The 27,805-nt window shown below is 41.2% G+C and overlaps 1 protein-coding gene across 5 annotated transcripts in view; it reads right to left on the bottom strand.

The window, feature by feature from the left end:
• The window catches only part of Tnrc6b (trinucleotide repeat containing adaptor 6B), a 239,038-nt gene that overhangs the window by 45,984 nt on the left and 165,249 nt on the right, over positions 1 to 27,805 (bottom strand). For all 5 annotated transcript variants that reach the window (XM_076855195.2, XM_076855194.2, XM_076855198.2 and 2 more), the window contains 4 exons: positions 21,079 to 21,166; positions 16,008 to 16,029; positions 6,808 to 7,146; positions 1,838 to 4,186 (listed from right to left, as the gene is read on the bottom strand). In XM_076855195.2, the coding sequence (XP_076711310.2) occupies positions 1,838 to 4,186; positions 6,808 to 7,146; positions 16,008 to 16,029; positions 21,079 to 21,166 (2,798 nt within the window). The remainder of the gene's footprint in view (positions 1 to 1,837; positions 4,187 to 6,807; positions 7,147 to 16,007; positions 16,030 to 21,078; positions 21,167 to 27,805) is intronic.

The following is a 27,805-nucleotide window of genomic DNA, read 5'->3' as shown; positions in this document are numbered from 1 at the left end:
AAATGTAATCATTTTCTGTGTGGCAAAAAATAAGTGAGTTCATTGATCACAGGTTACTTTGAGGAGTAGAAAACTGATCACTAAAATTATACTAAATGTAAACAAAAAAGACTTGAAATGTGCATCCCCTTCATATATGGAACTACATGCTTTTATGGGGACATTCAAGTCAAGGGACACTCATAACAAACTAAGAATGAAATTACTACTTATTTTTAACTTACCAGATGTTTCCTATTCAAATAGTGAGGGAACAGAGTTTAATTTCAGGTAAATGACTAACCTGAGATAACCATCTCTAATGAACAGTATACTCCCTTCCAGAGGTAATCATTAAGAATCACCAGGAAAGAAACCCAAAGGGTCCAGACACCAGCTCTGCTGCAGCATTATGATGCCCTCTGCAAGAACAGCTCGAACAGATTCCTTTCACTGGAGGGGAGGACAGGCACCAAGGATGAGTGTGCAGGTAGAATCTGGATAGAAATTAGGTAGATCTGCTTCCACTACCACTTTGGTTCTCTATTTTTAGAACTCATTAAACTTTTTTAGAATTCACTCCCCACTTTTTGCAACACCAAGGACTGAATCCAGGGCTTCGTGCATGCCAGCAAGCGCTCTCTACACAGGAGCTACAACCTCAGCCCCAGATCTTTATTTTTAAATTTAGAGCACAGTTTGTTTGGTAAGATGTTAAGTCTTTTATTAGATTCTGCAGACCAAGACAATTATAGAACAATAATTCTTCGGATTAACACAGAGATGCCAGTTTTTTCTCTTGCCACAAAAGAATACCATAATCTACTAGCAGCACCTGATGCTGCAAGCATCTATAGAAGGACAGGCACTTCAGAAATAAAATTGATCAATAAATAAATGAAAAAATGTTCAACATCTCTAGTAATTACAGAAATGCCAAATCAAAATTATACTGAGTTCTATTTCACACTCCAGTCACAGAACAGCAATTATCAAGAATACAAGCAACAATAAATGTGGGTAAGATGTGAAGGAAAAAGGTACATTCATATATTGTTGGTGGGACTACACAATTGGTTCAACCACTATAGAAAGCAGTATGGAGATTCCAAAAAAAAACTTGAAATGGAACCACCATTTGACCCAGTCATCTTACTTCTAGGTTTATACCCAAAGGACTTAAAATCAGCATACTACAGTGACACAGCCACATCAATGTTCATAGCAGCTCAATTCACAACAGCTAAACTATGGAACCAACCTAGGTGCCCTTCAACAGATGAATGGATAAAGAAACTGTGGTATATATACACAATGGAATATTAGCATTAAAGAAGAATAAAATTATGGCATTTGGTGGTAAATGGATGAAATGGAGAATTTTATGCTAAGCAAAATAAGACAATTCCAAAGAACCAAAGGCTGAATGTTTTCTCTGATATGTAGATGTTAACTCACAATAAAAGGTGGGAGGACAGTGGTATTTTGGATTAAATAGAGGGGAATGAAGGGAGTGGAGGGATGGGAATAGGAATGATAGTAGAATGAATCGGACATTATTACCCTATGTACGTATAGGATTACATCACCTGTGTTACTCTATATCATGTACAACCAGATGAATAAGAGATTATACTCCATTTATTTATGTCAAAATGCATTCTACTGTCACATATAACTAATTAGAACAAATTAAAAAATATATCAGCGGGGGGGGGGGGAAGACAGGTTCCCTAGCAACAAAGTAGAAGCTGCAGGAAAGACTCTCAGAATGAAGCTAAGTTGAACAAATAAACTTTAACTAAAATGCCTTGGTCTAGGCTTTCGTTTCTCAATCAAAGAAAAAGCCGTTGCTTACCAGATGCTGATTTTCCAGTCATCGGGGTGGGCAGGTTCGGTTCTCGAGGTGCTGGGCCCCCTTGGGAATTCTTATCCCACAGGTTCACATTCTTGTAGTTGTAACTGCTAGGGTCTCCCCATGCTGAAGTGCCATCATCGATGTCCATTTTCCGACTAATTGACTGCGGGGATGGCTCTTCCCAACCGCTGGGTTCCTCATCCTTAGAAGTCGCAGGCTGGGGCCCGCTGCTCCAGTTGGAATTGGAAGGCCGAGCACTGCCTGGAGGTGGTGGGGGTGGGCCACCCCATGAGCCAGAAGCCTCTGGTTGTGGTGGCGGTGGCTGCTGTGGCTGCTGTGGCTGTTGGTGCTGTTTATTCCAGGAACTGGGCTGCCTGCCTGCCTCATTCCATGCAGGGGACCTTTTGCAATCTTCCCACCCACCTTTTGAAGTTAGGCTTGCATTCCCACCGTTACCCCAAGTTCCAATTTCGTTCTGCCCTCCTTCACCCCACCCAGACACAGGCTTACTTGTAGAACTTTCCCAGTTGCTGTTTTTTGCTGGATCAACTTCCTCTCCCCAACCATTCTTCCCAGAAGTCCATCCTTGATTAGGCTGGCGTCCACCTCCCCACCCCTGATCCTTGCTGGAATTCTCATTCCAGGAGGAAGGTGTCTTTTCATCTGGTCGTCCTCCCCCCCAGTTGGAAGAGTTGTTGTTCTTATAATCATTCCAGCCTCCTGTGTTCTTGGGGTCTTTCCACTCTGTTGAGGCTGAGAGCTCCCCCCATCCAGACTTCATTTGATTGCTTTGGCTGGGTGCATCTCCCCAGCCCCCTGAGTTCTTGGTCTGTGTGGCAGCGCTCTCCCACCCCTCAGTTCCTTTGTCAGACTTCCCCTCAGGCCTCGGTACCTCTTCAATATCCCACACGGTGTCCTGCTTAATTTGGGTTTGGCCCCAGCCAGTGTTTGACAGCACCCTGGGGTCCAAATCAGTTCGGCTCAAAAGAGTCTGCAAGACAGCCTGGCAATCGGGATGTGTGGGCCTGTATGACCGACGGCCAGAATTATGACTGTCACTACTTCCTGCTTTGTGGTTGCTTCCAGTGCTTTGACCTCCAACTTCACTTCCTGTGGAGCTGGAAGATCTTCCCCAACAGGGAGCCTGGGCATTGCCTTGGTTTTCAGGGAGGGGGTGGCCCTTTTGATTGTCCCATGCTCCAGTGCTAGAATTTGGTTGGTTTGGACCACTCCATTCTCCAATTTTCAACTCATCAGACCCAGTCGGCTGTTTCCATTCTCCCTGAGAGACCCCAGATGTCATTTTGTTCCCTTCACCCCATTTGTTGTCATTAGAGTCCTGAGGGCCAAAGTTCCAGGACCCACCCGTAGACCTGTTATTGTTGTCCCAAGAGTCATTTTTTGACCCAGTTGATTTCTGAACAGAAGCTCCTTTCCAGGAGTCCTCTCTATCTTTTCCATTGTTCCCATTGTTTCCAGAATTGCTTTGTCCAGAGACTGTGTCAGTTCCAGAAGGCCCCCTAGCTGCACCCCAAGATCCAACACTCCCAGTCTTTCGATCTCCAGTGCTTTGTGAAGGGGCATCAGTGCTCCTGGAGGTGTTCCCCAAGCCCATTCCAAAGGGCATTCCCTTATTCTCCATGGGATTTGGTGAACTTAAGTTCAAGGAGTTAGTGTTTCCATTTTTTGGTCCATCAGTGTTATGAATTTGAGCCTGTTCTCTGCCAGAGACAACAAAATTAACACCCGCATTTTCCATCTTTGACTGCTGTTCCCTGGATGCCTGACCTACTGTGCTAGCCTGTGCACTGGAATTACTATTATCTGTTTCCAATGCCCCTTTCCTAGAAGTTCCTTCTTGGACCAGTGCTGGCCAGGCAGATGGGTTGCTATTTGGGTTAAAGTTGCTGAAGCCAGAGCCAGGTCCAATTCTGTCCTGACCACTCACATTCCTCCAATTTCCTAGTCCACTGTTGCTCTCTGTAGTAGAGTTGGAAGATTGAATAGATTTAGCCTTAGGGTCAGATTTCCAGACCCCAAGATTACATTCGTTCCCAGAACTTGCAGACTGGCACTGGCTCCCTTTGCCTTTGTTACTAGTGGTGCTTCCTGGCAGAGTGCTCTTCTCAGAGCCAGGGTTCGAGGCACTGTTGTTATCGGTGGTGTTTTCGGATGAAGATTCAGTGTCTTTGCTGGCAATGCAAGGCCACTCTTCCATGTCAGACCCGTCTACAATCACCTTGTCCCAGATGTGAATTGGGTTGGGGGAGGCGCCGTTGTTGGAGGAGGCTCCCGGGCCCCAAGTGGAATTTGCATAATTTGAAGCAGCAGCACCTCCAAGTGTTGACTCTGGAAAAGACATGATCTCATCAATCACAGCTGCACATGCATTATCATCAGTAATACCTAGAGCTCAAACTGCCCCTATGAGAGTTCATTTCATCTCCCCACAGACTGGCTTCTCTGTCCAAATGCTTGTCTTGGCTGATGGCATCACACCCGTCTGAGTCATTGCTTATCTTTCATCTGCTTGATGCTGCATTTACTAAATCTAACTCCACACCATCTCTCAAAGCTAGCTCCCTGTCATTTCTATCAGCAGAGAAGGACCTTCTTGTATCTTGAGACAAATGCAACAGCACCCTCAACTTGTCCCTCATTTCCAATCTACTCTATACTCCCAGCTGGAGCGACTTTCCTAAAACACACCTTTGAGTCTATCAATCACTGCTATCTGAGAGCCTTCCACAGTTCCTTAATGCTCAAGAACAAAGCTAAATTCCTTGGCCTGGGGTTTTGATCAAGATGCTCTATGACCCAGGGCCAACCAATCTTTCTAGTCTTATCTTCAATGACTTCCTATGCAAGTATCTACATTCCACAATAGTATCTTCTCACCTTGGCACCAACTGTTTTTTCCTCCTGAATTCACTCATCTTTCTGGGCCTGGTTCAAATGCCATTTCTTCTATGAAGCTGTTTTTGAGCTCAAAAGCTGAAAATAACCTTTCCCTGTCTCGAGCCATTTGTCCAGTGCTGTAGCACCATATTTACATCTTCCCTTCTCTGTAACGTGTGTCCCTGTCAGAGCCCCTATCTTGCTGGTGTGTTCCCCACATGGCCAGTGTGGGGCTGCTCAGTGAGTACCTGCTGAAGTGAACGAGCACCTATGAGTTGGTGCTAGGGCAGGTGACTACAGGACAGACAGAATCTTATTCTGACATATCAGCCCAGCAGAACATATTTTGATGGCATTTACCATATTAGGTGGTTAAATGTGACACGTTTTTAATGAGAAAATTTCAAGTTACTTTTAATTCCTTTAATCAGGGAGCTTTAAATCAATATGAAGTTCAAAAGAGCACTACATAGAACTGTATAGAAGTAAGGGAGCAAAGAATCCCAAACTCTTGAGATGTAGGGAAGTCTTTGGTTTTGTGTGTAGACAAAAGAGATTCTGACTCACACTGCACCTTTGTTTCTGAACCTTGGCTACACAGGTAGTGGAAACACAGAGGACCATCTCCTCACATGCCTCCCTTTGCAACTGGTTCCTGGAGCCAGGAAGGAGGGGCCATGAGGATCTTCCCTATTCATCTAGGACTGGCCTGAAGCTACCACAGGAAGCCCCATGGGTAGAGCTACTTCTGCATGAAGACTGAGTCACCACTAGGTTTGTTCCCGTCCTTATTCTTCACACGAGGTATTGACAGAATTTTCTAGGTAATTCATTGTTCAAACTTAGAACTCAAATAAAGCATCCTTTTAGTGTCAAATACACTGGCCTCGATAGTGTTTGAGCTTTGAATTTTAATACAACTTCAAAAGATGGTTGAAATTAATATGAAAAAAATATTAGATGGTTGAAATCTGTTAATAAGCTTTAAAAAAAAAAAAGGAACCTGTAAATTTTTAGCTGTTGGTTGACTAAGTATTCAACTATTAAAAACTCTTAAAACTTGTCTTCTTTAGAGTGTATAACAAAGTTCAAAATTCAACATCCTTGAAAGAAACAATGATTTTAAAGAATTTGGTAAATAATTATAGAATGGCATTATTTGGTGCCCCCCTACCCCCTCCAGGATTCTATATCATAATCCCAGAGGTCATTCTCTCTCTCTCTCCTCCTGGCATTCTGGCAGAATGAGCCGCCCTACAGCCTCACCTCCAATTCTTCCCTGAACATGTGCTCGTGGAACCACAGAGAGTAATGCTGTAGTAAGGCTCTTGTCTGAGGAGACAAAGAGCCCAAGACACACTGAGTCTCTGGCAGAGCACACTTACAGAATACTAAAGCCCACTTTTGTAGAACTGCCCATGTACTTTTTAAAATTCGAAATTATTTATTAACATAACACTCTTGAAGATCATTACAATTAGGAAAATGATAATATATGTGTGAACATGTTAAACACAAAGTTGCAATATCTAGAATTTTACTTCTCATAGTCTTAGTATGTATTTGAAATTCTGTCAAGTTTTATTTTGACTACAGCTGTTTGGTCATTTGAATGCAACTTTTCTTTTTGATAATTCCTTTGTTATTTTCCTTTTCTTTACTCTTTTAAATCTATCCTCTTTTTTTTTTTTTTATCCTTTCTCTCAGTTCGGTTCTATGTCCATATCACCTTAGAATTCACTCTATTCTAGGCCACTGATTCTTTCAGGCAGTCTCTCATTGTCCTTCTTCAATGATTTTTCAGAGCTCTTACAGAGGCTATGCATGTTTGCACATTAAAAAAATTTTTTTTAGTAGCTGTATCCTTGATTTTTGGGGGGGCGGGGTGGGTGGGGTGGTGATGCTAAGGATCAAACCTAGTGCACTGCCCATATACCATTTTACTCTGGGATCCTCTTTCATCTTCTGAATAATCCCAAGTGTCTACATTATTAACTGTTCTTTCACACCAAGTCCCTCAAACAAAGCGCTCTCTGGGAGGCTGCAAGGCGCCCCTCCCGACGTGGGCTCACCTGGTGCAGTCCCACTCTCACTCTGCAGCAGCGCTCCTGTCACTTGTGCGTTGTTTGGGTTTGCTCCAGGTGCTGTGCAGGGAGGAGGACCTGCCCCACCCCCCAGCATGCAGGACGGTGGAGGGGGCTGCCCACGTTTTAGTAACACTTTGTGGTCCTGCTGGCAACGGAATCGCGGCGGCACCTCCCGAGGCATGTAGCGGGCGGCGCTTGGCGGTTGTCCGTTCGGCACTGCCACCCTTTTGGCATTGTTGCCACCATTGACTGGTGGCGATGGAGAGCTGCCAATTGGGCTGGCGGCCGTTGGTTGGCTTAAACTTGGTTTCGTCACTTCGGGCACTGAAAGAGAGGGGTTGGGAAAGTCTTTGAAATCAAATGAATTTTTTTAGAGATTGTTTTTAAGAAAAGTTACACGAGACCAATTCTAACAAGGCAACTCTTCTCTTTTCACTGTACTCTTGAGGGTCATCGTTTTCCCAAATTCTTGCCACCATCTTCAGTTTACCGAGGGTACAGGGGATGTGGTGGATGATGGTGACAAGGATTAAAAGACAGCGACATCAAGGAATGACATTCCATCAATGAAGGGGGAGAGGGAAAGCAACTATCACTCACTCCTCCAAATCAATGATGGAATTAATTCCTGAAAGGGCTGACTAGCAAGGTTGTCCACAGCAAAGTCCTTGGTAAAAGGATCAGCCTCAAAGTCGAAAGTTCCCTCTTCTTCATTCATATTCATAAAAGACTGACCTTTGTCTTGGATGCAGTAGTGCAGGTTTATACTCCCAGCTACTTGGGGCGCTGAGGCAGGAGGATCACAAGTTCATGACCAGTGTTGGTAACCAAACAAAACCCCGTCTCAAAATAAATACATTTTTTAAAAAGCCATGGAGGGGTGCTGGGGATATGACTATGTGATAGAGTGCTAGCATGGGCAAGGCCCTGGGTTCAATCCCTAAAGTACAGTGAAATGAAGGAAGAAGGGGAGGGAGGGAGGGAGGGAGGGAGAGAGGAGGGAGGAAGGAAGGAAAAGATTGACCTTTGTGCTCCCTTCCTACAGTCCCCAGGTGAAGTGCTTAAACACATTCATCTGTGTTCCTGGAACACACTGTCCATCTTTCCCCACCACAGAATTTACCAGATTATGTTGAAATCCACCATTTATAGGTCCCTCTCCCTCACTGACCACTAATCCCTCAAGCGAGGGATCAACATTCATGGGCCTGACATGGAGTAGAAGCCACGGGGGAACTTCAGGGCTGAATAGTCACATAACTCGACTTGGCTTTGATTTCTATAGTCACCTGAACTCAAATGCCTGCTTGGCCTTCTATGTAAAAATCAGAAACTTATATAATATCTCATAGCTTCCCCCCCCATCCCAAAGATGTGATGTTTTCACCCCTAGTTCTTGAATGAATATAGAAATTTCAATATGTAGATATTTTCCCTTTTTGCTTTAAAAAATTTAATTTTTACTTTAATTTTTAAAATGGTAAACAGCATGGGAACATACAGGGCAGCCATGAAGCTGTATGAGGGATTCTTTAGCCCCCATCCCCCGCAGCCCTACAGCGGTTCTCCTAGATCTGCACCTCCTTCTTCATTCTAGCAAAAGACCACTGCTCTGCCTGGAGAATACTGCCTGGCAGTGTTTCAGAAATAACCATCAGGAATAATCTGAGGCCTAAATAAATCCCTGCTACTCAGAATAATATTGGGGTCAGCTCTGGTGGCAGTACTGCTTTTACTGCTGAAATGATGCTGGGCCAGCATGTTGCCATTTAACTGGATCCGTTATGAGGAGAGACAGACATCATCAGAAATCAGGGGCCCAATATCTCACTACTGAACATTAGAAAATACTATGAGTGACAGGAGAAGTAAGTTTCAGGCAACCCCTATGTCTACCATTAGCCAATCAAAGGCAGTACTGGCCTTCCAGTAAGGAAGAGAGTGGGGGGTGGGCAGAGGACCTATATTAAGAAAATAAACCAATCAGGTCTGGGGATGTAGTTTGGTGGGTAGAGCACTTGCAGGACAAGCATGAGGCTCTGGGTTTTATCACCAGTACCATATAAGGAAGCAAGAAGGGAGGGAGGGAAAGAGGGAGGTGGGGAGAGGGGTAGAGAGAGGGGGTAAAAAAATCAATCAATGTCTAATATTAATATATTATCCTCTTCAGGACCTACAAAAGCTGATGGGTAAATAATTGGCAAATGAATAAATAAAGATTATGACTGCTTTTCTGTTTCTGAAAGATTCCGCATGGCATTACCAATCCCCTTTTCTTTTATGGGAATAAGCAAAGGTAGAGAAGGTTCTTTCTAACTGGTTGTTAGGATAGAAGAAGCTATGCTTCTGTGTGGCTGCCCTTCTAAAGGGGCTACAATCTTCATTTTAAGTCAGCCAGGCAGGCTATATGCCTGAACTCATTTTCCTAAAAAGGAATAAAACAAAGACAGAACAGTTTTAAACGACTGAGAACACCAGTTTGACTAAAGCCAACCTAAGAAATCTGGTGGACAGCAAATATTATGCAAGTGTCCTAACTCCTCAAGGGTACTTTCCCACTCTCATATCAGAGACCGGAAGAACTATTAACCATAAAGTCATTTAAAAGCAGAAACACATCTCAACAACTTTTCCTCCAATATGGAACTGTCCTGGAAGATCAGTCAATCGAAACTCTAGAACACAATCAGAAAAAGCCTATAGGACCATGCAAGTCTGAGTGAACTGTGCTTCAGGACTGGAATGGATTCTTATTCTATTTCTTTTTATCACATTTCTCTATGAATTCAAGACCTGAAGGCATTTCAAGGACCATCAAAATTCCTTGACATTAATTGCAGTGATACACCTGTTAGGCAGAAAGTCAGACCCAACAGGATGCCCCAAGTCCAAAATGAAGGCACACGAATCCGTGTGGGTACCCTGAAATGCTCCAGAACATCAAATGACAACTGGGAGGAAAATTCGCAAAAAGTCTGAATGTGTCACCTTTTGGGCCCGTTCTTTTCTGAATTTTGATGACACGTAGGTTGTAGCATAAATATTTCTGAAGGTGAACTGCTTAAAATGAGACCGTAGTTTCAAAGAAAAAGTCTGTGACTTTAAACATGGTCTCTGTGTTACAGAGACACTAGAGGAAAAAAAAAAAAAAAATGCTGGGTATCCTATTTTCTAATTTCCACTCAACCTATTTTTAAAAATCATTTACATGCTTCAATGACTCAGTCTTTCCCCTTTCCCAACCCTTTTATTTTATACTTTTCTCATATCTTATAGTTTGAAGTTATAATTACCTATATTTCTGCAAATACCAATGAGATGCTACTTTCTCAGAAGAAAGCATTCAGGCTAGTTTCTGAATTTTTAAAAAGTATATGTGTATAACAAACCCAACTGCACAGGACCAATATAAACCACAATTTCCTTTAACAATCTTGATAGAATCAAACATTTTAATAGTACCTAGAAATGCTTTTAAGGTAGTAGTTAAAATATAAATCAAACCCAGATATTATTTCCGGCTAACAATTTAAAATCACTAAGCCCAGTGACCCATAGTGAGTAGCTGATGAAAACGGAGCAACTTGCAGTAACCCCCAAGCACTTCTTCCCTCCCCCTCATTCCTCACCCTGGTTTCTGTCCCCAACATCTCCCTCCTCTTAAGTCACTCATGGTCTTCAGTGCACTAGTGGCACTCATGGACTTTTTGGTCTTCAACTCATCTGCAGCTTCTGACCCTGCTGGTCACTCCTCCTGGTCTGTTTTGTGTGACCTACACCTGCTAGCTCTTTAGCTCTTCCCTTTTTCTTTGTGCGTTTCTCAAACTCTAGATTAGGGGTCAGCAAACATTTTGTAAAGGGCTGGATAGCAAATATTTAGGCTTTCTTGGCCGTTAAGGTCTTCATTGTTAATAGCCCAACTCTGCATTTGAAAGAACCAAAGACAATGTGTAAACAAAGTGTGGTTAGGTTCCAGTAAAACTTTTCTTAGACAGTGAAATATCAATTGATAACATTTTTATATATCATGATATATGATTATTCTTTTTTCCCCCATAACCTAAAAACATAATAATAATTTTTAGCTCATGAGAAGTACAAAAATAGGCAGCAAGTCAGATGCATGGTTGGCAACCCTTACTTTTAACTATTCTCTTAATCATAGTTATAAAATGTCAGCTGAAGTTGTGCCTTAAAAAAAAAAAAAAACAACAACAAAGAAAAATCAAGCTGGGTATGTTGGCAATGCCTATAGTCCCAACTATTCTAAAGACCTAGGCAGAAAGACTGTGAGTTAGAGACAGAAGGAGTGGAGGCAGATGTCAGTGGTATAGAGGCTCTGGGTTCAACTCCCAACACCAAAAAATAAATGTACAAATGAATGGAAAAAAGGCAATAATAATAATAATAAATTAATGTGAAGGTGGGGCTTGCACCCTTCCCACACTGACGCTTCCCGAGCATGTGACACATTCTCTCATGCTGAGGTGTTAAATATGATTTGTGTAAATGTTTCACAAATCACTATCTCCAGCTCAGATCTCTTTTGCCCTTCCCCTTCTTCTTAGTTCCCTGGTTCTAAATCCCCATTATCTCCTATCATAACGAATGAAATCATCACCCAAATTGCAACCAAATTAGCACCTTGGCAGGTATCTGAGACTCCTCACTCTGCCCTGCTCCAAAACACACACCACCATCCATCAATCTGGAGTTTAACTATAGCGTCTCTCCAATTCCTTTCTTCTTGTCTACCATCACTGCCTCATAATCATGCCTCATAATCAAGTGAAGCTTTCATTATCTCCCATCTGCACTATTTTTGTGCCTTCTTATTTGAGTCACATTCATTCACTCTCTTAGGGACAGCCAGTTCTCTCTTTCAACCATATTAGAACATACAGGTATCTCTACACAGTATGAAGGTTGTTACAAGTAGTGTATAATTTAAGGGAGAAGGACCATTCTGCCATTAATAATTAAAATAGACTCAGTGTTATTCCAGCAACCACTATGCACTCACTCTAACAGGCCTTCTACAAGCTCGGAAGAAAGATATAGCCAATGTACTGCAATGGTCCATAGCCCCAGTTGCTGGAGGAAAGTGCTGTGCTCCAAATGTGTACCAGTGGGGTAAAGAGGCAAGGTTATGAATTATTGCTTTGAACCATACTATCACCCAGTGTTGCTTACACTAAATACACTCACTGTTATTTAGCTTATACTGAGTAGAAGATTTTTCCCATTGCTTTGACTCATCATTGGTACTTTGGAACTCAGAATAAATCTGAGTAAAACACATGACAGATATTTACTAAGGAAATGTGAAATGCCAAGCACCAGAACCCTTTAGATCTTTGAAGACAATACCTGAGATTTCCCAAATGGGAAGCCTTCTCCTGGGAGCAAAACAACCCCAGGTGCTTAAATCTTCCTGAAATGACCAATTCCTTGACCAGCCTAGAATGAACTTCACGGAGTCCAGAGAGGATCATCTCTGTTCCATTTCATGTTGTGGTGCCCACTACAGAAACAGTAATTTACTTCTTGGACACTACAGATATACAAATATCTCTAAGGTCATGCTAGCTTTCATAAACCAGTCATTTCAGAAGCCAGCCATCACCCAAACACCTTTTTTTTTTTTTTTAAGAGAGAGAGAGAGAGAGAGAGAGAGAGAGGGAGAGAGAGAGAGAGAGAATTTTTTAATATTTATTTTTCAGTTTTCTGCGGACACAACATCTTTGTTTGTATGTGGTGCTGAGGATTGAACCCGGGTCGAACGCATGCCAAGCAAGCACGCTACCACTCGAGCCACATCCCCAGCCCCACACCTTTTTTTTTTTAATTTTAATTTTTTATTTTTGGTTGTAGTTGGACACAATATCTTTATTTTATTTATTTATGTTTATATGGTGCTGAGGATCGAACCCAGGAACTCGCACTCTACCACTGAGCCCCAGCCCCAGCCCACCCTAACACCTTTTAACAAGGCTAAATGTCTATATTCAAATTCCTCCATTACAAAAACAATGCATTTGGACTTTTTACTTCCAATCTGACTCTTTATACCAGTTAAATTTCAACTTATCAAATATTGATCTATTACATCAATTCCTGAAACTCTTTTGATTCTAAGTCTAATGTCCAACACGGAGGATCTGTGCTGATGCCCAAAGGAGTTTTTTCTTCTTCACTACCTGAACGGCAGCCCCAGCTCTAGCCCTGTCACAAGACCACCACTTAAAATCTGTCCTATTCCTGACTCATGAATTCTCACCACCTTTTTTTTTTTTTTTTTTAAATGATGGGCAATATAAGGAAAAACATGTAATGAACTAACTGTTTCTCCAAAATACAGAAAAATCTTACTTCAGTCCTCTGTACAACCCAAGACTTGGCACCAACAGTCTTTTCTTTTTTTCTTATAGGGTCTGTTGGGGAAACAGGGGTAGATTCAGAGTTAAGGGAAGACTGCCTGAGGAAGATATCACTTGGGGGAGATGAAAAGGACCAAGAAACATCAGCTAAGGAAAGAGAAGGAGACAGATAAAGTACCCAACAAAGAAGTGGCTTCAAAACTGGGCAAAAAGTACCAGCAAGGTCAGGACCTCCCTCTATTTACAGTCTAACATACCTCAGGAATAATTTTTATTTTTACTTCCTGTCTACTCCTCCATTTTAACAACTAAACCCCTTAGGAGACCTAAGACAGGCTTTCAGATTACTTTAGGATTATGTGACTTTGTTTTCTGATTGAGGAACTGGAGTTAGGGAGAATATGGAGACTATGAAGCTGTATTCTATCTTTGGTAGGCATGAAAAAAGACCCTACTGGAAGGAAAATTTGGTAGTGAATAGAAAGGAATTTTTTTTTTCTTTTGGTACCAGGGATTGAATCCAGGGGTGCTTAAACACTTTTTATTTTGAGAGATCTCACTAAGTTGCTTACAGCCTCACTAAATTGCTGAGGCCAGCCTTGAATTTGTGATCCTCATGCCTCCTGTAAAGCCCCTGGGATTACAGGTGTGCATCACCATACCCATCTTGGAAAGTTAGATTTTTAAGACTCAGGCAAATGTGTTTGAGAACAGACCTGGCACTAAAAACAAAACAAAAATAGTCCCTCTTTGTTTTGAGAAACAATGCCTAGTAGATTTTCAATTTTCCAACAGAAATACCACTCATCATACAGAGCAGTCTAGTCTACAGTACAGTTAGAACCTGGCTTCAAGAGCATGAGACTTGTGGCCATGCCCAGGAACTCAAATCACCACATTCCAAAAACCACAGAGCCTATGTTGTCTAGGAAAATTCTAATTTTTTAAATTGTTGTTCCCATAAATGAAAGTTCTTTTCTAAGCAGTGTGCTGGTTTAAAAAATATTGACACATTATTTCTCTTTATAATTCATATTTCAATCAAGTAATTTACAAAGATACTTCCCAAAAGAAGCCTACCCTGGACTGGGAACCGGATGAATGGACAAGGGGAAAATACTATCCTCTCTAACCAATTAAGATATAGTTTATAATGGTTTCTCTATTTTCTAAATCACTCTATAAAATCCCAGGCTATATTCCTCTTTGAAATGTTCTTTGAATCCAGTAATACTAATTATGTGAGAATTTGTTTTCCATAACAAAGTTTCCTAAGAAGCTAGCACTATCTTTATTGGTCTTTCATCACTGGGTGACATGCTTTGGACTGAGAGTCTAATAGAACAAAATAAAACAATGAGAAACCAATCATTAGAGGGTCTCCCATCAGCCTTGACCTCTCCCTCACCCTTCTCCTCTCCTAAGTAATCAGTCACTTCTGATTCCCTTCATCCAGGGCAGTAGTTCTAGTGCACTAAGGTCACCTGCAGAGCTTTTCAAAAATACATCTGCTAGGGATATGGCCTGAGGCTATGAAAGTCTGGCCATGGCCTGAGCTAGTTAGTGCATTTGACCACTGCATACAAATGAGTCTATGCATAGCTAATTGAGAAGCACATATTTAGGGAGGCAGCAATAAGAGTTATCTCAAGGAATTAAATCCCCATTCTTAAGGGGAACTGACCAAAAGTGTGATCATCACCAGATAAAACTACAAAATCAAAAATAAAAGGAGAGCAAAAACCAAAAAGGATGGAGACCATTATTGACAATGACCTGAAGGTTATCTGCTTCTGTTTGCAACATATCACACTATTTTCAAATGGTTAACCTACTCAAAATTAATTATGTTTAAAAAAGCATACTCTAAGATCAGTAGAAGAAATGGATTGGGGTGAGGCAGGATGAAAGGAAAAGGGGAAATACAGGGAATAATATTGGACAAATTATAACAACATATCCCACCATTATGTACAACTATAATGCCCCAATTAAACAATTTGGTGAAGAAAAAAAAAAAAAAAGCATATTCCAGGCTCTAGCTCAGAAGAGAATATGGGTATCCTAATGTGAAATATGATTTTTATGCTGCCACAGATCAAAGTAGTTAAGGTACATAACTTCCCTCTGTAGTTCACATCTGTAATTAATTAGGAGCTGGTGTTCTATGTTACTGTTCCATGTAAAGTTTTGAAAAGGTTCAGTTCCAAATCCTGACTCATACTTTTATTTTTGTTTTTTGGTACCCAGGGATTGAACTCAGAAGTGCTTTTGAGATAGGATCTAGTTGCCTAGGGCCTTGCTAAAGTTGCTGAGGCTGGCCTCAAACTTGCAATCCTCATTCCTAAGCTTCCTGAGTCGCTGGGATTATAGGCATGTACCACTGCACCCTTTAAAAAATCCAGTATTTATTCTTTTACCTCCTAAAAAGTTTTAACTCTAGCCAGGTGTGAGAATGCACTCCTGGAATCCCAGCTACTTTGGAGGCTGAGTCAGAAAATGGCAAGTTTGGGGCCAACCTCAGCAAATAAAAAATAAAAAGGGCTGGGGATGTAGTAGATCAGTGGTAGAGAGCCTCTGGATTCAATCCCTGTACCAAAAAAAAAAAAAAAAAAAAAAAAAAAAGGGCAAGCCAAATAGGAACTCTAATACAAGTTCTCTTAATTTGTCATTATGCTCTTCAGTGACTGCAAACAACCCACCTTAATGACTCTACACCCTCTATCTTTTATGTAGACTGAAGGCTGAGTCAACACTGCAAAATCTAAACAAAAGGTTCTAATGAGTTGGGGGGGGGGATCTTACCTTTGGTTTTTTGTTCCGTGACCTGCAAAATAAACAGACACAAGTACATGAGATTTGCTTTTTAATTCAGAACTATAAAGACTACTTTAATTCTGATAACTCAGTTATTTCAGGTTGTCAGATACACAGTACACAGGCAGGGTTGAAACCCAATAAAAGCAGCTGAGAGTCAACTCAGACACCCTTCTTGAGACTATGCCCACATGACCAGCTACAGCTTACATGATCACCACTGGGAAGAATTCTAAAAATAAAAATAAAACTTTAAATGCACTCCACACTCTTTAAATGATGCGATTCCTGAACTGGGAATGTTGTTTACCAGTCTGATTGCTATAACTAGAGAAAAATCAAATAAAATGTGGCCCAGAAACTAAATGAGCCATAGAGATAAAAGGTTTCCCCTACGAGTATGTACTCAAATACTTTTCATCTCAAATCTGAACAGCAAAGCCTCAGGGACCCATGATGAGAGACACCAGAGATCATGGTGGGAAAGCAGGATTCAAAACGAAGCCTTGCTACTTTCCTGGCTGTACGATCTCGATCTCAGTTTTCCATTTATGTGCTGAATGGAGATAATAACAATCTCTCTCTACAAAAGGCCATATTAAGGATTAGATCAGATATCCGGTGCCAATGCTAAATGAATGTTCGCTATTATCAAAGTTCATTAAAATTGCATGATGTAGAACAATAAGATTGGAATGAATATGTAAATTTTGTCAGGTGCAGTAGCACATGCCTATAATCCCAGCAGCTCAGAGGCTGGGGCAGAAGGATCACAAGTTCAAAGCCAACCCCAGCAACTTATCAAGGTCCTAAGCAACTCAGTAAGACCCTGGGATTTGGCTCAGTGGTTCAGTGCCCCTGGGTTCAATCCCTGGTGGTAGTGGTGGTGGGGGACCTGTTAATCTTTTAAAACTTTTGAATTGGTTAACTGACTTTTATAATAAACATTATTAGAAAATGAATTCATAATCTTACAAAAGAAGAGTTGTGGCTGGGGATCATACTGGGTTACATGAAAAAATGATTATCTTTGAAGGGTATGTTCTGTAGTTAACCCAGTCCACCTCGAAAAGAATCCCAGATTCAGACTCTGAATCAGCTAAACCATCCATTCGTAGGACTTCCTGGAATGCTCCTACTTTCTTTCTTTAAAAAAAGATCAGTTAGTTTTTTTTTAACCATTTATTTTTTTAGTTGTAGGTAAATACAATACCTTCCTCTCAGCCACAACCCCTGGCCCTCCTATATTCTTGAATTAGAAGACAAGCTAATTCTACAGTAGTGAATTTGTGGAACACAGGTTTTTTTTTTTTTTGTTTTGTTTTTTTAATATTTTTAGTTGTAGATGGTACAATACCTTTACTTTACTTATTTATATTTTTGTGGTGCTAAAGATCGAACCTGGTGCCTCACACATGCTAGGCAAGTGCTCTACCACTGAGCTACAATCCCAGCATGGAACACAGTATCTTAAAATGAATGTTTTCCAGTACTAATTGCTACAGAGCTCAAATCTATTGAAAATCCCCTGTATAACCCTCACTTATCCACAAATGAATGGATTTGCATTCACATGACAATTCCTTAAGGAAATTTAGGTTTTAAACCATTGTAAATATTTCTTACAACCCCACTTTGAAGATAGTTTTTTAAGTAATAAACCCAAATAATGTTAAATATGGCTTATAATGTCTGTCCTGTTAAAAGAGCCAGTCCCTAGTCAGTGAAAAGCTACATGGTCAAAGCACGTGTTCTGCCAACACCACACAATGCTCCTTTAGCATCATCAGCCTCATGAATGAAGAGTCCTCCTTTGACACCTCCCTCATGAATGGAAATCTTAACACGGTATATTCAGGGATGGCTTTGGAAACAGTAAAGTGACACAGTCATTGAGAACAGCGGAAAAGGCTCACATTTAATTTTTGTGTGAAAGTAATTTAGTTTTAGCTTTAAATAAAAGCTAATTTTATAATTATATAGTTATCTTTCATGGCCCCCTCCTGCCCCAACCACCAGGGATGGGACCCATGGCCTCAGCCGTGCTAGGAGACCTGCTAAGAGAGCACTCTACCACTGATGTCCGTCCCTACCCTGCCATTATTCATTCTTTTTTCTTTTTTAGTTATCAATGGACCTTTGTTTATTTGTTTGTTTATGTGTAGGGCTGAGAATCCAACCCAGTGCCTCACACTCTCTAGGAAAGCGCTCTACCACTAACCACAACCCCAGCCCCATCATTCACTCTTGATCCCTCACTCAGTTATTTGAGTGACTACGGGGCACAGGCACTGCTCCAGTTACTAGTAATACAACATGAATGAAACTTCAAGACACTTCCAGCCAGTCTAAAGGGGAAGACAGATGCTAAAAATGGTTATATGGCAAGGAATCAGGCAGTGAAAAGATGTGGAAGGACATGCTGGTCGAACAAGTGACCACATAACAGAACCTCGGGCACCTTCTTTATGATTCTATGTACTACAGCACATTTTATGCCTCCTAGCTTATCTTCACAATAAGGTAAACTTTGTGCTTTTTCCTCAGAATTGCTAAAATGGAGGAGCTGGGGATGTGGCTCAAACGGTAGGGCGCTCGCCTGGCATGCATGCAGCCCGGGTTCGATCCTCAGCACCACATACAAACAAAGATGTTGTGTCCGCCGAGAACTAAAAAATAAATATTAAAAAAAAATTCTCTCTCTCTCTTTAAAAAAAAAAAATTGCTAAAATGGAATTTAATTATGAAATTATGCATTGGCTCAGTTAACAAAACATTATCAAAAGCCATCAACCAGCCTATGTCAGTCTAGATTCTATATCAGCTGATCTAGATCATTTTACGAGAAATAACTAAGTTTTTATTGTTCAAAATTAGCTACTTGAAATTTCTCAAGTGGTTTACCGAATGCATAAACTGCAAAAACAACATCATCTGCAGAAATAAACCCAATTCACTTTCCATTACATCCATACTCTCTTTTAAATTATTTTCCCATTAGTGAAATATACTATAAAAGTTTACAGATGCATTTTTTAGTCATTTCTAGATATCGATAATTTTATTTTAAGAAAACTGTTATCTATGTGACGAATGAAGATGAAATGGACATTGACTAAAACATCATGCTATTTGTCATCTTGTTAACAGCCTCTACTCAAGGCCCCTGGTGTCTAGTCTATAATCATCCATCCCCAAAGACTGCAAAATCTGATTTTTGTACCAATTTAGTAGATGAAATGTGTGAATGCCTAGAAGGAAAGGAGGTTTTCTCTGAGGTTCAATCTCACATTTCTCCAATTATGGTGGGTGTCGGGGTGTGAAAGACCCCAGGCAGGAGTCCACAATCAACTGGGACAATGCCACCAACATCCTAGCCCTGGTGTGACTGCACCCTGCAACCTTAGTATTGAGCAACTGTGGCTGTGTGCCCAAAAAAAGCTTCTGGGTTCTTATGTGGCTTCCTCTCTTCAGACTCCTTATCCAGAATTTTAGACAAGCTAACAAGCTTAGAAGAGGAGCAGCAAATGTGAAGCAGGTACTCTGACAGCTGTGACAGGAAACATATCTCTATTAGGTAGAAACAAACAAAATTAGACAAAATCCTAAAAGAGCACAGTAATCGACTGCAGCACCAAATAAAACAATCAATGTTCTTTATCAAATAAAGTCACACAGAAAACATAAAATTATATTTCATTTTTTTGAATATGGCAAGGTCATATGAATCCCAATTCTTAAAATCTTTCCAGGATTTTTCTTATTCTGGTCCTCACTAATTGTCTATTTCAAGACTTCAAAAAATGAAATTATGGAAAATGGTCATATCTAATGATGCTGGGAAAACCTGTAGTGCCCCTTATGTCTCAAGGTGGCTTGTGTCCAATTGCCCTGACTATTCTACATCTAGAGGTCCCTCTGAACTGTATAACTATTTACACCTCCTTAAACTCAGCCACCATAACTAGCAAACAGCAATGAGGCCCTGCTTCCCAAGTGTTTCAGGTGGCGGTAAACTGGCAGCAAATCCCTTCACCACCCCCAAAACACAGCAGGAACTCTGCTGAGTCAGGGGAAAGCAGGGGTCAGACAGGGCAAGGGGCCAGGCTCAGAAGCCAATGGGGTGTGTGCAGGGCGTTCTGACTACTCTCTGCTTCTGACAGCTGTCACACAAATGCTTCAACTGACACCTGACAGCTGTCTTTTTTCACCCCGATTCCACTACCCAGTACTGAGAACTGAACCATGGAGCTATATCCCCAGTCCTTTTCATTTTGAGACAGGGTCTCTTTAAGTTCCCCAGGCTGGGCTGAGGTTGTGGCTCAGTGGTAGAGCGCTTGCCTAGCATATTGCAAAGCACTGGGTTTGATCCTCAGCACCATATAAAAATAAATAAATAAAATAAATGTAATGTGTCCAATTATAACTAAAAAATATTAAAAAAAAAAATTACCCTGGCTGGTCTCAAATATGCGATTCTCTGCCTGGGCCTCCAGAGTAACTGTGATGATAGGCATATACCAGTGTGCCCTGCCCCTCTATTTTCGTCTCGCATTTCTCTATTTCTTATAAGCAAATTCCTCAAGTTCATGAATGGTCTAAATCAAACTAGCAGGCACACTGGGTCCTTTGAGGAATATTTCTGGATGTAATTATCAAAAGATAAACTCATCTAAACAACAGTTTTATGGATGAACCAAAAGAACACCAGGGAACAATCCAGCAGGTTTTCAAGAGTCAAGTCTACAAACTTGTTTAAGATAGTGAAGATTCGATTATGATACAAAGAGGGATGTATAACAAGAGTCCAGAGCCCAGCAGCCTCACCTTCCTCAACACCGTGCTGCTGTTTTCGTAGATCAGTGACAGCGTGGTTCAACATCCATTTTATGATTAGTGCATAACTTTGCATAACTGAACCTTCTCCTTCATTATTTTTTTAATAAACTAAGGTCTCAAGTAGAAATATTAAGACATCAGGTACCCAAGCTACTAAGATAATCAATCACTTATTCTGCAAGCTGGACAGATGTGAGACTTATTTAATTGGTTAACCCACCTTCTGAGTGGCTTCTTTTTTCTTTTTATCCTCTTTCTTCCTTTTCTTGTCTTCCATTAACTGTTCTTCCCTTTCTTGCTCCTTCTCTCTGTTAAAGTAAAGTCACATCAGAAGGTTACACATTTATATTCTCTCCACTTCTGTAGCAAAGTTCATCTCTATGGCTGAACAGAATATAGCATTTTACTTAAACTGAAAATACGCATAAGGTTCACCACAATTAGGCATTCCCATATCTTGGTTTATCATCCCTTTTACAAAATATTAAGTTTGACTTCAATAAAGTCTATTAAAGTGCTCTGAATAATATTTAGCCAAAAGAATACACATGCATGTGAGCACATACACACACACACACACACACACACACACAGGATTAATGTATTTTTTTCCTTAATATTTTCTTAGTTGTAGATGGACACAATACCTTTATTTTATTTTTATGTGGTGCTGAGGATAGAACCCAGTGCCTTCCACACACGAGTTGAGCACTCTACCACTGAGCTACAACCCCGGCCCAGATTAATGTATTTCTAATCAGCAAAGGATCAAATTTGGATATAACAACATCCAATTGGCTTATGGAAATATTCATAATAATGCAGAATAAGTTAACTCCATTATGGTCTATATGTATTTATTATAATTTAAGTGTTTCCCCTTTCCTTATTTTTCCTCTACATCTGGTTTGTTTGTTTTGGTGCTAGGGATTAAACTGAGGGGTGGCTTTACAACTGAGCTACATCCCCACTTCTCTTTTTAGTTGTAGATGGGCATAATATCTTTATTTTATGTATGTATGTATGTATGTATGTATGTATGTATGTGGTGTTCCCATGTGCTAGGCAACCACTCTAACACTGAGCCACAGTGCCAACCTCCCACCCTAGCTCTGTTTTTTTACTCTTTGAGACACAGTCTCAGTAAATTGCTGAGACTGACCTTGAACTTGAGATCCTCCTATCTCAGCCTCCCATGTCACTGGGATTAGAGGTGTGTGCCAAGGCTCCTGGCTCACATTTTTTTAAGAGCTGTATATTTTACAAATTTTCTTAAAAAAAAAAATTTTTTTTTCCAGTATGGGGGATTGAGCCCAGAGGTACTCTGCCACTGAACTATATTCCCAGCCCTTTTTATTTTTAAAGTAGGTTTTTCCTAAATTGTAGAGGCTGGCCTTGATCTTGGGAATCTGACAACCCCCAAGTCTAATGCTGGATTTCTGTGGATTCAGGTTATATATACATCAGTCTAGATGTGATAAAGCTCTTGGAGGAAAACCACTTGCAGCAGGGTGCCACTCTAAGCAAATGGGTTGACAAAATCTGGCCAGATGGATGTTGATCACCTAATGCAGGCTGACCACTGGTCTTGTTATTTGGCTCTAAGAACTTGCTTTCTCCAGTTTTAGGTGGAAGGAAAGTATGGAGTTCCACATCCCTGTAACTAGGCTTCCACATTTTATAGTAAAGCTGACTAAAGAAAAGGAGCAGCCGCTACCTGAATATCGCCTGCTAAAATATCTGGTGCTTTAAAAAAGCAAATTGCCATTTTTTTCCCTAAGTCTAAAATTATGCTAAAATAAAAAGTTCCTTTTTGAAAGGTAATGTAAAAAGAAAGTTTTTAATTAGACACATTCTTAAAAAACAACTAATCTTTTCAAATACTTTTCCTATAAACAGGTAATTCAGGAAAAGAGACTAAAATTCTTGCTCACTAAAAGTGGTTTTATTTCCAAAACAAATATTTTTTGAAGCATTTTAGCAGACAGGCTGTGCTTTTGCCCTGTTTTTTTGTTTGTTTGTTTTTTGGGTTGTTGTTGTTGTTTTGATACCATGCATCTCTGTAGAATTTAGTCCTCTCCTTAAATTTCATTTCCTTAGGGAGAATTTACTTTGCCAAACCTGACTTTAAAACCCTGTCACTGACTTCAGTGTGGCATTCACTTTTCTCCGACCTCAGCTGGCATATTAGCATCATTTATGGAGCTCTACAAAATCCCTCCACCGAGTCAGAGCCCCAGCAGAGGGTGGAGGACAATCGCACTGGAGGAAACCGGTGATGGTGGTGCCATACAGAGGGACTGACCAACCAAAAAATATATTAAGAATGACAACAGCCAGGTTTCTCACCATTGAGAAAAGGAGTTACAAAAATGGAAGGGGAGAAAACGCAAACAAACCCTGTGAGACGGAATCAAAATTAATTATTAACATGAACTGTTTCACTATTCAGAAGTACAAACATCAATAAATACCAATGTCACTTGCAGAGTCAAAGGTAGTAAGGTCTCAATGCTGATGTTTTCCGTTGATGGTGTACTGTGGTCTGCAGAAGAATGCTCGTTTAGAGATATACTACAGTGTTGGTGAAAAGGGCTGTGGGTGATGGGGCACTAGGTCAGCAGTTTATTCTCAAATGAATGAGGAAAAAAAAGAAAGCTTTTCAAAACCATACAGATTCAAATTCTGTTAAGTTCGAGACTGTTTCCAAAAACAAAACAAAATCCAAACAACAAACACAAAACTATTGCCCAGGCAGCACTCCCAATCAATTACACAGAAATCACTAGGGACTTTTAAAGCCCCCCACCTGCAGTGGTTCTAATTATAGAATATAAGCTGCCAAAGCAAGCACACCCCCCAAGTGTTCTAACATGCAGCTAGGACTGAGAATCACTGATCAAATTCTCATTCAAATATACACTTTAGAACTATTACCTGCTTTATACCTCAAAAATCAAACCTCTCCTGCAGCAACCAAATACAAAAGCCAGGTGAGGAGATGGATCCAACCACTGCATAGAAGTTAGAAGAGAACTTCATCTCTACATATACAATTAGATGTAAAACCCCTTCTAAACTGCAAGTTAACTCATTCAACAAATTCAGTAAAAATATTCACTGAGTACTCAGTACTCTCCAGGCAACGCATGGCTTCCAGGCATGTACAGAACACAGAGCAGAGCCCCTCAAATCCCTCCCAGCTACAATGTGCGCTGCTAGCCCCAACTGCCTCAGCCATTTACCCAGGGTGTTGTACAAATCTCTTCCAATGTGGGTCCTGACGTTGTCTAGGAGCTGGGTTTAATACCAGCTACTGTGCTTGCCATCCCAGTAGATAAGACTTTGTTACTTCTACTTAATTTTTGTCAGTACTGGAAGAATTAAGGCACAGTATAGGTACACCAAAGATACAAGTATTATAATTCAAAACAAATCTGGAATGATAGAAACCTCTGTGTGTGTGTGTGTGTGTGTGTGTGTATGTGTTTATGTGTGTTTGTGTGTGTGTGTGCATGTGCGTGGTGTGTGTGTGCTGGGGATTGAATCCAGGTCCTTAAACATGCTAAGTACAAGATTTACCAGCAAGCATCACTCACAATCCCAAACTATTAAAATCCTATAAGCTGAAAAAAATAATGCAACAGCATTTCAGATTTTTATTTATGTATATATGTATTTACTGTACTCACTGTTGAGAGTACAAGTGCCTTTAAGAAAGGTAATTCTTGTTGCCAGGGATGTAGCTCAGTGGTAGAGCACTTCCCTAGCATGTGCAAGACCCTGGATCTGAAGCCAGCACTCGGGGTTGGGGGTGGAGGGTAAAGGGAGCTATCCCTTGAATAAAAGGAAGCTATCCAATATGCACCTGAGCTGAGACACAGCAAGACTCTTGCTCGGTATATCTGGGTCCAGAACAACAAAGGTGCTGACAGCCCCCCAATACCTGCTGTGGCCTAGAGCATAAGCTTCTGAAGGTTAGAGACCTGCAGGGGAAAGCTAGGAGCCAGAGAGCTGGGCTATGCGCCCAAGTGCTGGCACTCAAAGCCAGCCCAGCCTCCACGTTTTCCTTACCCAGTCTTCACTGCTGACATAAAAACCATCCTCCCTTTTATTGCCCAACACATTTTACCTAACTGTCAAGTCCTGGCTCAATATTCACTTGCTTCAATGAAATCTGGCCTGCCAACTCCAGTTCCCAAGAACCTTGCCCTCCTGTGTATAGCCCATATGGAACTGTGTACAACCCTGCCTCTTGTGGCCCTGGAAGCGTCTCAAGGTAGACACCACCTGTCATGGGCAGCATCTGGGCCTGTGAATGACCTCTATACCACGGCTCTTACCAGGGATCTGGCAGGCAAAGAGTGGTTTGGGGACCCTCTGTGTTTTACCTCCCCGTACCAGGTTGCCCAGAGACTGAACAATGAATTAGGAGTCTAACATAAGCTAGACATTTTTCTGAGCTCTGGGATATGGCAGAAACAAAACCAGGCTCTAGCTTTCAGGGACCTTGCCTTCCAGCAAGGGATACAGGTAACATACAGGGTACACTACAAAATATATGTATAAAATACACATTTCCCTGAAGAGGATGGGGTGAGGTGGGGTGAGCTGATAGATAATGGTAGGGGAGAGGGCACCACCTTATGCTGGATGGTTAAGAAGCCCTCTCTACTTTATACCCCTTCTGTGGGAGATATATCTATAGGAAACCTCCTAACAGTGAAAGAAATCATCTGATATACACTAGGTGACCATGACATGCCAGCATTGATCCAAGCACAAACATAACAGTGGGCAAAAGAGGGTAAGTCCCTGCCCTCAGGAAGCTGACATCCTAGACAGAAGATGAATACACAGGACCAGGAAATCAGGACAAATGCCACAAAGAAAATAAAGATGGATAAGGGGCTCAAGAATGTCCAAGGGAGAAGGGACAGGGAACATGAAATGTTTACTGACATCTGAGTTGAGACCTAAGTGAAGAAAGTCATCTTGGGAGCACAGTGATGTACCCCTGTGGTTCTGGCTATTGCGGAGGCCAGGGAAGGAGGACTGCTGGGGGCTCAGGAGTTTTTGAGCCCAGCATGGGCAACATTCTAAGACTCTCTCAAAAAAAAAAAAAAAAAGAAAAGAACAAAATTATCTGGTGAATGAGTGGACCTCAGATAGGAAAGTACTTGGTGTGAATTTTGGGATTTTGTTTTTGGGGGAACATGGAGAAGGATACTCTTCTCTTCTACCCTCCCTCGCTGACCCTTTGGTTTCTCATGCTCACCGTGTAGCAGCCCCCACCACACCAAAAGAACGGGGCCTCTGCCTAAAAGCTTCTTTTCTACCTCACTCATTCATTATTTTGGTGCCTACTTGATGCCAGATCCTGAGGCCGAGTGCTCAGTGGCAAACGAGGGCCACTCCTGCCAGCTCTCTCGGTACTTTCAGTCCAGCTTTTCAAACAGTTTCATTTTGTTTCTGCTTCCAGACAACACCTCCAGGGCCAGAGTCTGTGCTCTTCTGTTGGTGCCACCTTTATGATACCTTGGGTACTCTGAGGAGAGCCTGCAGTGCCTTTGGTGTCTTAACATCCCTGAACTGGAGACGTGTGAACTCTTGGCTGTGCTACAGCAGGAAAGAGAACAACTTCTCTGAAAAAACTGGACTCCCGAACAATGGTTCCTGAATGCCCTGAGCATGGAAAGGCAGGGCTGACAACTTCAGACTTGAAGGTAGTAAATCTCCAGAAGTACACTGACTAGAGGACAACCCTTACTAAGAACCTCCACACAGACAAAGAGCCAGGGCTCAACTTGACGGGAAAATGGCTACAGACACCCAGGAGCACAACAGCTTCAAAACCTATCTCTGACACTGTGGTAAGTGTGGCAGCATCCTCAGTGCCAAAGTTCAGAATCAGCTCCACACAATGGGGGCAGACAGACCTGAACATGTACAACCATCCACCCGACACGGGAAACAGCCCAGAGACAAACCAACACTGTAAAAAAAAAAAAATCTTCCAAATTAAAAAGGAACAAACTTAAAACACGAAAAACTTGGATGAATCTCCAGGCAATCAGGATGAGTGACAACAGTCAATATCAAAGGCTAGGTATTATATGATAGTACTTATAAGATATTTCTTGGTTGCCAGAGATTGCAGGTGAGAATGAAGCAGGTATGGTTGACCCTGTGGTGAGGGCATTGCTTGATAGTGGTGGTGAATACATAAACCTATATTGATAAAACTATAGAACCACACACACACAAAAAAAAAAAAAAACCTGGAGAAATCAAAATAACCCACAGATTGTACCATTTGGAAATTGAGTAAAGAGCACATGGAAATCCTCTGTGATAGTCTGAAAACCTCATGCGAATCTACAATTACTGCAATAAAAATTTCAAGAATGAAAACAAAAGCTTCAAACTTTGACTCATTTTTCGGTCTCCTATAAAAATGCTGTTAAGGACTTCTAGTTTAAATCATCTTGTTAATGGCTCTTATGAGAGTCACACAGGAGCCAAAAGGATCTTTAGAAATCATTTAATCCCAAGAATCCCAGAAATGTATTTCCAAAGAGTCTAGAATCTACAATTCATCCTACTATATTGCACCCTACTATATTGCAGTGGTTATTAGTTTTATCAATCAAGTGCTCCTTAAGTATATTAGATAGACACACAGGGTACCACAAGGTAATTTAGTTTTTTGTACCAGGGATTGAATCCAGCAATAGGTAACCCCTGAGCCATATCCCTGTCCTTTTAATTTTACTTAATTTGGGGGGTATCAGGGATTAAACTCAGGGGCCCTTGATCACCAAGCCATATCCCCAGCCCTATTCTGTATTTCTCACTGAGTTGCTTAGTGCCTCGCCATTGCAGAGGCTGACTTTGAACTTGTGATACTCCTGCCTCAGTCTCCTGAGCTGCTGGCCACCACAAAG

This window comes from Callospermophilus lateralis, chromosome 4 (assembly GCF_048772815.1).
Source record: "Callospermophilus lateralis isolate mCalLat2 chromosome 4, mCalLat2.hap1, whole genome shotgun sequence".
Classification (NCBI taxonomy): Eukaryota; Metazoa; Chordata; class Mammalia; order Rodentia; family Sciuridae; genus Callospermophilus; species Callospermophilus lateralis.
Note: the sequence above shows the minus strand (reverse complement) of the source record. Positions and strands in the feature narration are given on the sequence as shown.